At 41.3% G+C, this 15617-nt stretch overlaps 1 protein-coding gene across 10 annotated transcripts in view; it reads right to left on the bottom strand.

Moving 5' to 3' along the window:
* Positions 1–15617, bottom strand: part of EHF (ETS homologous factor) — a 73544-nt gene that overhangs the window by 25117 nt on the left and 32810 nt on the right. For 2 of the 10 annotated variants that reach the window (XM_074275087.1, XM_074275091.1), the window contains exons 2-4: positions 9856–9990; positions 3005–3124; positions 1431–1676 (exon numbers count right to left, since the gene is read on the bottom strand). In XM_074275087.1, coding sequence (XP_074131188.1) covers positions 1431–1676; positions 3005–3124; positions 9856–9952 — 463 coding nt within the window. In that variant the 5' untranslated portion in view covers positions 9953–9990. Of the gene's footprint in view, positions 1–1430; positions 1677–3004; positions 3125–9855; positions 9994–15617 lie in introns of all 10 variants that reach the window. The other 8 variants (XM_074275089.1, XM_074275092.1, XM_074275086.1 and 5 more) reach the window with 5 other exon arrangements.

The raw sequence follows: 15617 nt of genomic DNA, 5'->3' as shown, positions 1-15617 counted from the left end.
AATATGGAACACAATGAATATTGAAAACTATCTTTACATGTATTTGGGAAAAAACCCTAATATTTAAAATTTAATTTTTAATTTAATTTAAAATTTAAATTTTAAATATTAAAATAAATTTTAAAAGTTAAAAGACTGAACTTTAGAAATTTTTTTTAAAAAATGAATATCAAACTACCTCTATTCTACATGGAACTCATTTAAGTTTTACTATTTTATAATATCTTAGAAAATGGATAGTATCAAGAGAACATAAGCTGGTAGAACACAAGGTGCTCAGGCCAGAAATTGCTGGCTTTTCTCTTTGTCTTTGTTTGCAGAGCGGTGTCCTGCCCACAGCTGACAGTAAATGCTTAATGGAGTGAACTGAGAGGCAGTGTCTTGCATCCAATAAGGTATGTTCAATGCTTGTTGGACTGGATTGAGAGACAGCTTGACGGAGGAGGAGAACTGGGTATGGAGACAGCTATCCTGAGTTACGATCTGACTCTGCAACGTAATACCTGTGGGATTTCAGCAAGTCACTTCACTTTTCTGTGCCTCAGTTGTTTCATCTATAAAATGAGTTTAGATGATCTCCAAGTCTCCTGCAACTCTCTATTGGAATTATATTGATGCCCAAGGCTCCAAAGATTAATTCCACCCCCCCAGGCTGGGTTAAGTGACTTGCCCAGGGTCACACAGCTAGGAAGTATTAAGTGTCTGAGACCAGATTTGAACTCGGGTCCTCTTGACTTCAGGGCTGGTGCTCTATCCACTGCACCATCTAGCTTCCCCTCCAAAGATTAATTTTGAAAAAGCATAAATATACACAGCTCCTGGAGAGGGGCTTCACAGGGAGAATGTTGAGAGTGGCTTTCAAATTATGAGTAGAATAAATCTCAATCATGCTAAATTTTAATCAAACTTTGAATGAACTGGTGATGGGTCAATTGTGTCTGAAATCACTTCAGGAGCATCCTAAAGGATAGCATGACTGTTATTTTCAGAAAAATTTAGCAGTAGGATGAAAAGGGAGTTGAATCTTCTGAACTCTAAAGGATTAGGAAAGGGACCATCCCTAGTTGTCTACATCATGTCCAATTTTGCTTCTTGCCATTTCTTTTCCTAAAAATGCTAAAGTATAACATATGTAACATGTATTGATCAACCTGCCATCCTGGGGGATGGGGAGTGGGGGGAAGGAGGAGAAAAACTGGAACAAAAGGCTTGGCAATTGTCGGTGTTGTAAAATTACCCACGCATATATCTTGTAAATAAAATGCTATAATAACTTTTTTAAAATACTAAAGTAAAAGTAATCCTGGTCCTCTTCACCAAAGAATTCTTCCTCCTGGGGCCTTGCATCCCTCCCAAAGTATCCAGCTGAGAAAGTCTTGCCCACAGAAAATGGGGATGGGAGTGCAGGGGGTGGGGAGGAGGGTATTCACCATTCCACTTGAGATGTTGCAGATTATTATAGAGGATCTGGCCAGCTGCCCCCGCTGCTCGGGTAAATTCTTGCAAGGTCATGCTGCACAAATGTTCCCCATTGATGTCAAATTCCTGGAAGGGGATGCAGTTGGCGTCAAGCTGGTTGGTATCCAGGAGGTGCTGGAGCCATTCCCACACCTGGTACTTAGTCCAGTACTGAGGATGAATTTCGTGCCATTGGCCTCCAAAAAATCCACTGGAAACTGAAAAAAAAAGGAGATCCAGTGAGTGATCTGGGGGTGCACTCAGGGATGATGAATATGGGACTACTGGGGGAAGGGGACGGTTAATAGACTAACACGCCCAAAATCAATGGGTTGGAGGAGGGTAAGTGGATAACTTATAGGGGAGAGGGGAGGAATGGTCTGATATTTATTCCTGGACAGGTATAAATAATAACACCACAATAAGTATTTATATAACTTCTTAAAGTTTACAAAATGCTCTACTCAGAATGAAACACACATTTTTGGACATAGGCCATTGCTAGTGAATTCTGATTTAAAGGTTTAAAAGATTTCATTTCTTTCTGGAAAAAGGTGGGAGAGTTACGTGTGTTAACTGGGGAAAAAAATCATGAAATCACGTGTTGGGTAAATGTATTTCACTTGATGCTCACAGCAAGTCTATGAGGTAGATTCTATAATCATTATTTTTATCTCTATTTTATAGATGAGGAAATTAAGACTCCAGAGAGGTTGCAGATTTGCTGACGGTCACACAGCTAATAAGTATCAGGGGCAGGAATTGGAGCCTGGGCTTCCAGACGCCCAATTCAGCGCTCCCTGTGTTCCACATGTCCACAAGCCAAAAGGAGCAGAACTGGAAATGTGGGCTCTTAGGCTGGCTGGACCACTGGCTCTCGGGATACCCTCTGTCAAACTCATGCCCCATCTGCGCCTCCGCTTCCTTCCCAGGAAAATGGATCTAATGCTTTCCCACCTCTGTCACTTCCAGGGAACTTTATGAGGGAGGAGATGGGGGGCGGGGGGAACAAGTGACTTGACACCTTGAAAGAGTTCAGAGCTCCTTAGAAAAAAGCTAAGTAAAAAGCATGAGATTTTCAGCTGCTAATTAATCACAGACCCAGTAATTAGCACATGCATGCAATTTATGCACACATACATAAACACACATACACAAACATACATGTAGATATGTACACATGCACATATACATACACACATATATCTACGCACAAACCCATATACATATACACACATATAAACACATACACACACACACACACACACACACACACACATTTTTCACCCCATTTTCCACCATGTTGGAACTGTAAGCTTCTTGAGGGCAGGGAAGGTTCCCTTTTGCCCCCAGAGCTCTGCCCTGTGCCTGGCACACAGTGAACACTTAAAGGCTTGCTGATGGATCAGAAGAGATCCCATCCTCTGGCTAAGACTGCTTTTCCCAATACAGCTCTCAGCTCTCCCTCCCTGCCACGCTGGTGAGAATGACCTAGCCGGCTGCCAAAGAAGAGATGTGGGGTGAATTTTTCAGAGCTGCCATTTACCTGGAGGGCACACATTGCCACCTAATCTTCTCGCTGTGCCTAAGTGTGTAGCAGTCAGAGCTTCTGCAATGTAAGGCTGGTAGCAGTTGTATCCAGTTTTCTGAGCCTCAGTTTCCACATCTGTAAAATGAGTAGGTTGGTCTGAGGTCCTTTCCAGCTCAAGGTCTAGGATCTTGGATCCCACAATCCACTATGAATACAGCCTTAAATCCTTCAAGCATCTGTAATTCAGTCAGCAACCCCTCCATAACTTGGGAATAATCTTTGAGGGCTGCTATGGCTGAAACTGGTGTCCAGTGCTTACTGGTCTGAGGGCCTACATCCTAAGACTCTGATCTCTAGTCTCCATCCACCGCCAAACTAATATCCTAAAGCTCACCGCTGACCCGATTACTCCCTTGCCCAAAAAACTTCCCCGTCCCCCTATCATCTCCAGGATAAAATACAGGCTTTCCTATTTGGTATTTTAGCCTGTTCAAAATCTGGCTCCCTCCTCCCTGCCCATCCAGACTGGTTATCCCTTCACACATCCTATGTTGTAGCCAGACTGGGCTCTTCCTCATACATGACACTCGATGGATGGACCCCAGTACATGACTTCCTCACCTCAGCCCCTTAGAAACTCAAGTGCTCTTCAAATCTTCACTCAAATAACATCCCTTATAGGAAGTATTTCTGTATTCCCCTGGCTGCTAGGACCACACTCTCTCCCAAAATTATCCTATTTTAATTCATGCATTTATATATATATATACATATATATATATATATGTATATATATACAGACACACAGATGTAGGAATAGGGATCAGATTAAAGAAAAGAATAAAAGTTGCCTTAGCAAAAAAATAAGAAGAAGAAGATAAAATAGAGGATTAAGTGTAGAAATAGGGACAAAGATAGCAATGAGGATGGGGAAAGAATTAGGAGAGAGCTAGGCATTGGAACAGCAATAAAGATGGAAAAGGGGATTTGCTATCGTTCAGTCAGATCCAACCCTTCCTGCTATAGCGGGGATTTTTTTGGGCAAAGATGCTGGAGTAGTTTGCCATTTCCTTCTCCAAGAGATAGAAATAAGAATAGGGATAACGATAAGACATGATTTTAATGGCAAAGGGAAATTTTGAATGAAGGAATTCAGTTTGACCCATTCTAAAACATTATAGACTTAAAGAATTTAGATGAACAGTAGAATATTAAGGGACTTCTTCATGATCCCACAACCAGTACCATGTCAAGATCAGAACATGAATCCGTATGTAAAATATTCCTCATAATTGTATTCATTCCTATGTGTACAAGTGAATACTCTGAGAGAATGTAATCTTGCTGAGTTTTTGGTATTTCCAGCCCTTCATGTGGTATATGATTAATTAACGCTCACCTAGCCTGAGATTCCAGGGCTCCTTCCAAAAGCAGAGAAGGTAGAGCAGGACATCCACTGGAGTTGTAAAGTCATGTCTAATCGTATCCTGGTTATGGATGCTCCTTCTCCCTTGGATGATCCTACGTCATATTTGTTTATCAGAAATCTAATTCACATAATTTCATGGAGGGAAAAGCCAACTTCCTCTCCATAAGAAAATTGGCTGGGTCAAGTGAATTTAGTGAGTTTATATTGGGGTGGCTCAGTGGATAGAGCTTTGGGCTTGGAGTCTGGAACACCTTGAGTTCAAGTTCACTCTCAGAGATTTATTATCTGCGTGAACCTAAACCAGTCACTTATTTGTCTCAGTTTTCTCATCTGTAAAATGAGCTGGAGAAGGAAATGGCAAACCACTTCAATGTTTTTGCCAAGAAAATCCCAAATGAGGTCATGGAGAGTTGAAAACAGTTGAAAGTGACTGAATAAAGTATATGCTGAGCCTTCTCTGACCTCAATCCATTCCAGATGCAAGTCTTACCCCTGATAATGAGTCCATCCTATAAACAAACCCTCTCTTTATGCTTTGGGACTACTTTGTTGGGGAAAAGAATGGAGATAGCTCTCTAATGAGTATTAAACTGGATTAGAAAATTCAGCTCTTCTCATAACTGCCAATGGATGATTGTCTTTTATATACAGATTAAGGAAGTCCATTTGCATCCCAAAAAATACAGAGGAGGGAACCTAAACAATCAACCCCAAGTACTGAGAAAGAAAATGACATGGGGAGCAAGTCCCAGTATTAATCCCAAAATAGAAGACAAGATTAGTAGTATCATGGGCAGGATATTGAATAGCTGCCCAAGATCTTGAGGGTCTCATCCAGGTCTTCTGTCTGGGATTCTGAAACATGAGGATCTGGGTCATATTTCCAGCAATATTCGTGACATAGTTCTGGAGGTCCCCAAACAACGGCCAACGACAATGTCTTTGGGGTTCCAGGTTCATCTCTGCATCCCTCAGAACTTGGCACAGAACAAACGCTGAATAAGTTGATTGATTAATTTCAATTCCATTGCTTTGATCTCACTAACCTTGGAAGGATGGCTATCAGACTGATTTAGGGAATAAAAGAGGCTGGATACCAAAAATGGGCATCACGATGATGGGAATTCCACTGAGTCCCAAGGCCCCTGGGGTTCGCTTCCAAAATGAAATCAGCTCCAAGTAACTTGTTTTTAAAATGGATCCAGTTACCAAAATCCAGTTCAACGAACATGAGTCAGACACTGTGCTCGGTGTGAGATACACAAAGACAAAAGACAAAACAGCCTTTGCCTTCTGCTTATGGAAAACAACATGCTTAATTAACTAAATGCAAAGTAATTTCATGAGAGAGAGAACATTAACAATGGGGAGGGGGCAGGGGAGAAAATCGGGCACACACCTGATCTGTTCTACGCTGGGAGCCAGGGATGCTAAGGGGCAGAGATCAGGAGGGGGAACATTCCAGACATGAGGGACAGACTCTGCAAAGGCAGGAAAAGGAATGTGTGCAGGGAACCCCTGGCAGGCCAGGTTGTGAAGGGAAGCAGTCCTGAATGCCAATTGCAAAGGGCATGATACCACACAAGGAAGTGCGAAAAACTACTCAGATACTCGCCTATTGAGAAGACTCTGGAACAGTCCCAGCTCCTGGATAATGGACCTCATTTCAGACTGAGGTTTTTACCCAGCTAACTAGGGTCATGTAAACGTGGCTTCTGAGAAGGAATCCTACTCTTGGGGTACCTCCAAAATTTTAGCTTTTATTTTAAAATAAAATTTCAAAATATTTAAAATTAGCTTTTATTTTAAAAATAATGATATTTGAAATTTAAAATGAAATTTGAAAATGAAATAAAGGTGTAGTAGAAAGAGTAATGTACTTGACAACAGGAAGAGCTAAATTCAAATCTACCTTTGGCTTTTACTAGATAGGTAAGCCCCTTAATTTTAATTTTTCTGCTCCTCAGTCCCCCATCTGGAAGATGAAGAAGCGAGAGTCTGTAGCCTCTATGGTTACTTTCAGCTTTAAATCTGATTTACTCAGTTGTGTGACCTTAATCTTGTTCAATGTCTGAGCTAACCTCTTAGAATTATAGGTTGCAGAAGTTATTTATTGACCTGCATTAGCTGGAGAAGTTTACTCATTGGGGAAGTTCCCATACCAATGAAACCAAAAGATTAATCTCTAGTCCAAGCGGCAGCCAGGGTTAGAGTACCAGGCCTGGACTCAGGAAGTTCAAATCCAGCCTAAGATACTCATTAGCTAAAAGTCACTTTTAACCTGCCTGCCTCAATTTCCTCAACTCTAACGTGGGGAGAATAAGCTACTTTAGGGATGAGCACCTACTTCAGGGTTGTTATGGAATCAAATGAAATAACACATGAAAAGTACTTAGCACATAGTAAATGCTCCATCAAGGTTAGCTAGTAATATTTTTACATTGACTTGGTATAACCAGGCAATTTCTTTAGATTCCCCAAAGAAAGCCCTGCCCACTTATTATTGGGGAGAACCAAGAGAAATGCATGCACTTGCTAATTCCTTTGTGTCTCTGCAGAAATGATTATCTGAGACATGGACACCATCCAGCCTTGTTGGAGCAAGGAAGCAATACTGGAGTAATCCCGCTTCTCACCAAGGACATCCCTGGTGTCCTTGGGGCCTGAGGAACAACAAACATTTTCAGGGAAATGTAAACTCGAGGGGACGGACTGAGTCTCAGGAGTCTAGAACAGTACCTGGCACGTTGTGAACTTTTAATAAAGATTTCCTGAACGTATAAAAGTGAATGTTGAAAACTATCTTTACATGTAATTGGAAATATATATATATATAAATGGAATATACTCTATATATGTATGTATGTGTATGTGTGTATATATATATACTCACCATTAAGTGGGGAAAAAAGAAGAAAAATCCTTAAAAGATAAATAAATGTTTCCTGAGCCCAAGAAGCTAGAGCCATTCCCCGAGACTACCTTCCATCTACTTTGCCCCTCTCTTGCTCGTCCCTGATTATTTACATGTATCTTAGAACGTCCCCTCCTTGAGGACAGGGGAGGTGTTCTTGTGTCACTTTGTATGTAAGCACGGAGCCCAGAACAGTACATAAATGCTTCCTGACTAAATGAAGTCAACTGGATGGAATGGAAATAAATTGCATGGAGATCCTCAATAGGGAGGAAGCTATAGAAATTTACTCATGATTGATCCCTTAACGTCTTTTTCTACCCTGTTTGTTCCTCTCGTTATGTTCATAGAATTTGGATCTAGGAGTTGTAACAGATACTTAAGTTCAACTTTTTCATTTTATAAATGAAGTTGGGGAAAACCCTACTGTTCTCTGTTGAACCGTAAGGCTGGGATTCACATCCTGCTGTGCCGCACCCCTAGGGGGATTTTGAAAGGGTGCCGTGATCTCCCACCCCCATTCCCCAAATAGCCATAAATGAGTTTGAAAGGGACAAAGTCATTTTTTTTCTCATGTCTGGGGTGATGACTGAAAAGTAGAGGCCTATCTACAAGGGAGGGAAGAAAAAATGAACAGTTCTGAATACGTCTTTGCTTACTGGATAGGAATTCTTGCAACGGAAATTTATCATTACATATTTTGAATCTTTTTATGTTATATTGTGGACATGAAAAAAAAATACAGCCCTCCTATAATCATCACAATGGTCTTCTTTCTTGTGTAATAAAAGAATAAAAGAAAAGTCTCTGGTCCCATTCAAAGAGTTCCTAATATTTCAGAAAGTTCCTTTTTGAAATATTAGGAACTCTTTGATGGGACCACAATTATAAGTCTCAAATTTGAGAAAAAAAGAAAAGAAGTCTCAAGTTTGGGACCACCAGGGTGTCTTAAAGCCTTGACTAAGCCTTCTCCCCCATTTGAAAACTATGCAGACATATTTAAGACTTGAGATCATTTGACTCCAAATTCATTATTAGATTTATTCAGGCCTCATGGGATGGAAAGCTTCATCTGGAAGAGGGTTCAATTGTGCTAAAAGAGAGGGTTATATGGTCCTTTAACCCTACCCAATAAGGGACACTGGTTTGGAAAGATGCACCATGGTGGCAGGACCCTGGAAATGGAGGAATGGGGAAAATTGTAATGTATACAACCAAAAAGCCGTGAGTCCAGAGATGGGACGTGAATAAACTGGTAGGCACGGTGGGCACTGTGGAGAAGATGCATACCCCAAGCCAGGAAGCAAGTGTAAAAAAAGCCCACCCAGTTATGGTGACATGGAAATTCAGAGAGCTGAATTCAACATCTCCTTCTGTTACATGCCACATGTATAACCTTAAATAAGACATTTAACTTCTATAGACCTCAGTTTACTCAAAGATAAAATAAAAATAAAGGTAATTTTTTTTTTTTTTTTTTTGCTGAGACAATTGGGGTTAAGTGACTTGCCCAGGGTCACACAGCAAGGAAGTGTTAAGTGTCTGAGACCAGATTTGAACTCAGGTCCTCCTGACTTTAGGACTGGTGCTCTATCTACTGCAACAACTAGCTGCCCTAATAAAGGTACTATTAAGGTCAATTAAGCTAACCCTTTTATCCCATGAATTAGAATTCCATTATTTGTTACAACATTGAGCAAATTTAACTTCTCTGAGACTCTTTTTCTTAATTTATAAAAATGGGGTGGAAATGATGAGCTCTATGATCCTTTTTGTTCTAAACACTATGATTTTTTTTTTAGAGGAAAGAAAAGGGGCAGCTAGGTGGTACAGTGGATAGAGTACCAGCACTGAACTCAGGGAGACCCGAGCTCAAATCTGGTCTCAGACATTTAACACTTTCTGGTTGTGTCACCCTGGACAAGTCACTTATCCCCAACTGCCTCAGCAAAAACAAACAAACAAATAAAAAGGAAAGAAAGAAAAAAAGAAACCAATAAGGTAGAGAAATAAGCATAGGGGGTCAAATTCCCAACAAGAATTCCTAGTTTTCTCCTCTCATCCCCCATAAGGTGATATGATATATATGGGCTGAATGAATACTTACTATCCTGTTTTACTTTCTCTCAATTTAGTAAAGGATTAAATAAATTCTTGGGTAGAATTATTAAGCTATCCTCAATCGCCACTCCCTACTCTGTCCTGAAACAGAAACTTGAAATAGAAACCTCCCCCTTCAGGTACAACATGTCCCCTTAGCCTCTCACTCAACAGATCCCACTTGGTCACCATCCTTCCTCCAGGATGGGAAGAAGGAAATGGGGAAAAAAATCACCAAATGGAACCAACTGTCATTCCATCAAGGAATTCCTTCTTACCAAAGTTCTATCTTTCTATCCTGACCTAAAAGTCGCTGTTTTTTCCCTGGACACTGTCACCTAAGGTGAAGAAGAATGGACTTGTTTGAGTATGGGGGAAATAGTACCAGGCACTTAACCCCACCCAGAGCCAAGGCCCTCCTACCGTTGCACGTGGGGTAACTGTCTGTCCAGGCCGGCTGTTGGTGGAGAAGATGGTTGCTGGGATTGAGATTCATCACACCACTTCCTTCCAAAATCATGATCTGAAAGGGGATCCAACAGTCCGCTCAGTTAATGCCTTCTTGACAAATGCCATTTGGAAAGCGCCAGCAGTAAAATTCAAAGAAGAAGAGAAAAAAAAAAAAGTCAGTTCCTCAGCCCCAGCCCCAGAAACATGTTGCCGCAGCCCTTGATGGGAAAGGCAGAACTCTAGAGCAATTAAAATTTCCATGGCCAATATTCATATGTATGAGACAAGTTTTTACAGCCACCTCTTCATAAATGAATAATCTCCGATCGGGAATGAGGCAGAATGAAGGGCAATACTTCTCACCAGGAGATGCTGGCTAGTCTCCAAGTTTACAAAAGTGAAAACACCAAAGAGTGTTTTTTTTTTTTCTTAAAGCAAAATGCCAATCAATTAAACCTTATAGTCAAAGAGATGGGTATTTCTAGGGATATTCCAACTTAACTTGTTCTATTCAGGAGTCCCCGAGCACCTGTATAAATGCATCCCCCACATAGCCAGCCCTCCTCTAGAACTGCACAGGGATGGATCAGCGGGCCTGGCTCATGAAGTGGAGCCTTGTCTGGCTCCCCAGTCACTGGAATCTGTTCCTTCTTAGGTACTTTGCTTCTTAGAAACTCTGCCCATCTCCTGAAAATCTCCAGACCCCGAACACAGATGCTAAATGGCCCTTCCTTCTTGGGAACTGAAGTGGAGCATCCTTAGAGGGAAGGAACAAGTCCTTTCAGTCATGTCCAACTCTTTGTGACCCCATCTGGGGTTTTCTTGGCAAAGATACTGGAGTGGTTTGCCATTTCCTTCTCCAGCTCATTTTATTGATAAGGAAACCAAGACAAACAGGGTGAAGTAAGTTGCCCAGGGTCATCCAGCTGCATTTGAACTCAGAAAAATGAGTCTTCCTCCCTGCAGGCCTGGTGCTCTGTGCAACTAGTTGCCCCTTGGAGTCAGAACATCTGGATTCAAATGCTCTATCTACTGCAACAACTAGCTGCCCTAATAAAGGTACTATTAAGGTCAATTAATCTAACCCTTTTATCCCATGAATTAGAATTCCATTATTTGTTACGACATTGAGCAAATTTAACTTTTCTGAGTCTTTTTTCTTAATTTATAAAAATGGGATGGAAATGATGAGCTCTATGATCCTTTTTGTTCTAAACACTATGATTTTTTTTTTTAAGAGGAAAGAAAAAGGGACAGCTAGGTGGTACAGTGGATAGAGTACCAGCACTGAACTCAGGGAGACTCTAGTTCAAATCTGGTCTCAGACATTTAACACTTTCTGGTTGTGTTACCCTGGACAAGTCACTTATCCCCAATTGCCTCAGCAAAAACAAACAAACAAACAAATAAAAAGGAAAGAAAGAAAAAAAGAAACCAGTAAGGTAGAGAAATAAGCATAGTTTTGCCAGTTAAAAAAAGCTAATCCTGGGTAAGTCACCTTATCTCTTCAGTCTCCATGTCCTCTCAGCAAAAGGAGAACATTCGACTAACTTTCAAGGCTGTGCATCCATGTTGTTCGTAAAACCAGGGGGACTAGACAGCCTCTGAGGTCCCTTCCAGGGGACCCTGGACTTTTGTTTTATTTTAATTTAATTTATATTAATTGATTTTAATTGCCATCAATAGAGGATGATGGAATGGGGGCATGTGGTGATCCCTACACTTTGAGGAAAGTCTAGTTGAAAAAAGCCTGGCCTGGGAGTCAGGAAATCTGAGTTCTAATCCCAGGTTTAAATTATCTTGATCTGACTCAGTTTCCTCATCTGAAAAAAATAAAAATAAAAAGGAATAGGGATGATCTAAATGATCTTCTAAGACAGTGCAATCCTGCTCTAAATCTATCATCCTATGAGCCTTCCTACATTGCTTTGGACCAACCACTTTCTCACTGTGGGGCCCATTTTTCTTAATTGTAAAATGAGGAACTTAAAACTATTATCTTAAAGCTCTTTCTTTTTGCTACTTTCTCACTATGGGGTCCATTTTCTTTACTTGTAAAATTAGGAACTTAGACTATCATCCTAAAGCTCTTTTTCACCATTTTCTCACTGTGGGGCCCATTTTCCTTGTAAAATTAGGAACTTAAAACTATTATCCCAAAGCTTTTTTTTGTCATTTTCTCACTGTGGGGCCCATTTTCTTTATTTGTAAAGTTAAGAACTTAAAACTATCATCCTAAAACTCTTTATCACCTTGTTGAAGTTATTATTTGAGGAGAAAATAACTCCTTCTGAGCTGTCCTGCCTTCTCAGCAGCAGAGGGTGAGAAGGGCAGGAAGAGGTGTGGAGGAGAGAATCTCCGTCCCTGGCAGTCTGTTTACCCAAGGCCTGGGCTCCAAGAGGGCCTATTTTGGCCTTACCACCGACGTACTCAGGAAAGTTACTGTTTAACATTTGAAGGTCTGAAGATCACAGCCCAACCGGTTTGCACAGAAGGATGGGCTAGGCGGGTTTCCACTTCATGGAAGACTGGGGTGGAGGGAGAGGGGGGAGACAGGGGAGGACCAGCTCGGGGTTTCCACTAAATTCTTCCATCCTGTTTAGCCAGCTGGGGTTGTTTAAAGTGGCAGGTTCCACAGAGCACCGAAAGAAGCAGGCAGGTAAAAGCAAGTGGGTGACCAGGCGGTCTCCAGGGCAGGAAGATGGGAAAGGGAGAGATAAGGCCTCCATTTGCATTTCCCAGGTAGCTGAGCTCAGCAGCTTCCTGACCAGACTCCTCCTAAATTCCTCCTGGCCCCAAGCCCTCAAGAACAGGAGGTCACAGGTTCAGATTTCGATTCCTCAAGGCACCCAGACAACCCCCCTTCCTTTTGTAAAGAAGGAAATGAGACCCAGAAAAGGGTTCAAGATAACTCCCTTGAGATCTCAGTCAAGTAGACCTCAACCAATTTCTATTCTTTGCACCTGTCTGGCCATCAGACTCATTTCCATTCCATTTGATTTAACATTCTTGTCTAGCATAGTTGTCGGACCCCAAGGGGTGTGTGACCAAGGGGAGGAAAGGCGGTAAAATGGATTAAATCCCATCCTCCCAGCCATAGCTAATCATGGGGTTTGTCTCCTAAACACCACACCCACCATTACAACCCAATACTTAGCTGATCCTTTTTCTATAGCTTGGCAAATTCCCAGTCTTCCCCCTTTTGAGTTAGACATCAACCCACCTGGGCCTTTATAACTTAATCCCAACTTCAGAAACTACACAGGTGCCATTGGGAAAATTTCCCCCTAACACACCTAACCAGGAAAAAAAAATTCTGACAGGAGAGATAAAAACAAAAAGTCTAAGTCCAATGTAGCAGCCTGCCCTCCACATCTTTTCCACGTGTTACTTTAGCAATCATTTTGCAGAGATCGGTCAATTAGGCAACAAGCATCCATTATGAGCCAGAGAGAAAAATAAATGGAAGCATCCTCTCTTCCCGGGAGCCGTGGGGTGACTTCTAGCATAAAGCTCTGGAGCTGAGGGCAGTTCCAATCCAGTCTGAGATACTTACTAGCTGTTTCATTCTTCTCAACTGTAAAATGGAGAGCACTATAGCATTTACTTGCCAGGATTGTCATGAGAGGAATAGTAGCAGTGTTTGGCGTAGGGCTGGCTCTTGATGAATGTTTGTTCCCTTCCTTGACAGATGAGACTTTCTTTTTCCGGCTTTCTTTGGATCACCAGAGCTTAGCACAGCTGCCTAGAGTAAGCCCTTAGTAAATACTTGTAGATTGGTTGAGTGGTCTCCAGAAGCTTCCATTTTTATCAGGGGAGACCAAATATACATACAGGGTTAAGTACAGACATGAGAGATGCAGGAGAAATCTATGGTAAAATTGGGTTTTAACTTAATCTTCTACGAGGATGAGGACTGAAAAAAAGGTCATCGGGTTTCTGGAATTAGGCTGTTTTGAGTTGATTAAAGGTAGAAGTCGGGTTAAAAGGGCAGGATTCAGTGGGGAAAGTCACCAATTACTACTCCCCAAATCTCTCCTCCAATCCCCAATCCCAAAATCTCCATCGTCTTTACTTCCTTGGTTTTAGTAGAAGCAGTATAATTGAAGCCATGGGGCCCTGGAGAGGTCCAGGGCCTTAATGATTAGGCCACATAAGCCTTGGATGTGGAAAGGGCACTCTGTGGATGTGGGTTTAAATCCCAATTCTGCCATCTCCTAGCTTTTGTGATCTTGAGCCTCAGTTTCCACATCTATAAAATGGGAAGGTTGGATAAAGTGGCCTCTGAGACACTTCCCAGCTCTAAATCTAGATTCCTCAGATCCATCCCAGATTGAAGTCCAATAAGGGACTGATGTGAAACATCTGTCAAAGTAGGTGACTATTCAATCTCAGATGCCCTCCTCCAGTAGCTGGATCATGGAATTGTAACAGATATCATTACGTGTCTCCCCCCTTTTTTTGCAATTATGTAAAAACATTTCCATGTTGGTCATTTTGTACAAGAATGCTCAAATAAAAACACAGAAATGTAAGAAAATAAAAAGTAGCATGCTTCAGTCTCTATTCAGTTCTTTGTCTAGAGGTAGATAGTATTCTTCATGATTAATTCTTGTAATACTGAGAATAGCCAAGTCACTCATAATTCTTCATTATAAATAATTGCTGTTACCGTGTACCATGTCGTCCTGGTTCTGTTCGCTTTATTCTGCATCATTTCCTGGAACTCTGCCTAAGTTTTTCTGAAATCATCCTGCTTGTCATTTCCACAACTTTCTACAATTTCTACAATTCGACAGCACAATAATATCCCATTACGATCATATACTACAGCTTCTTGAGCCATTCCCCAATTGATGGACATTCCTTTGATTTCCAATTCTTACCCACCACAAAAAGAAATGTGTGTCCTTTTAAGAGAAAGCTCTTAGGGGAGTGAGCTGCTCATTTAAAGGGTATATAAAATGGTTCTGACTTGTAAAAGAGTTTATAGACAACCCCTGATTAGTCAGAGTTCATTTGAGCCCACATGAGGAGCTGATTGTAGAACTGCTGGGGTCTGTTGTGTAACCATCCCTAGGAGAGCAGTCACAGGCCTTCTAGGAGGGAGAATGCTGCCGTGACAGGGATGATTATAGGACTTTTGTCATTTCCCAGACTAGAGAGCAAGTCTCCTAGGTAGAAAGATCTAGATTCAATTTCTACCCTGCCTTCAGCAGCTTAGTACATAGAACACTGGATTTGGAATTAAGGAAACTTAAGTTCATATACAACCTCAGATATTCGTTGTGTAATTCAGCTGGTTAGTTAATTTGTTGGTCTCAGTTTCCTCAACTGTAATTTGCAGACAGTAGCAAACTACTTTGGTAATGGGAGCTTCCTTACCTGGAAATTGTCTATACTAGTGAAACCCTGCCCCTGTCTTAAAACCACCTGCACTTCTATGGACCACATGGGGTTTGGAGTGGTTTGATGTATATGGCTTCCTTTTCTGGGGAGATCATTCTGGCAAATGTCCTTCCTCATTAAAAGGCATAAATAAAAAAATTTAAAAAGGCATAGATATACGGTTCTAAAGCACCTCAGAGACCATCTAGTCCAACTCCATTTTACAGAAAAGGAAACAAAGGCTGAGGTCAAGTCGCTTGCCTAAGGTCCCTCACGTTATACATGTTGGAGTCAGAATTGGAATCCACATCTTCTTCCTATGGATTCAATATTCTTCCTCTGTTACT

Source organism: Sminthopsis crassicaudata, chromosome 6 (genome assembly GCF_048593235.1).
Source record: "Sminthopsis crassicaudata isolate SCR6 chromosome 6, ASM4859323v1, whole genome shotgun sequence".
NCBI lineage: Eukaryota > Metazoa > Chordata > Mammalia > Dasyuromorphia > Dasyuridae > Sminthopsis > Sminthopsis crassicaudata.
Note: the sequence above shows the minus strand (reverse complement) of the source record. Positions and strands in the feature narration are given on the sequence as shown.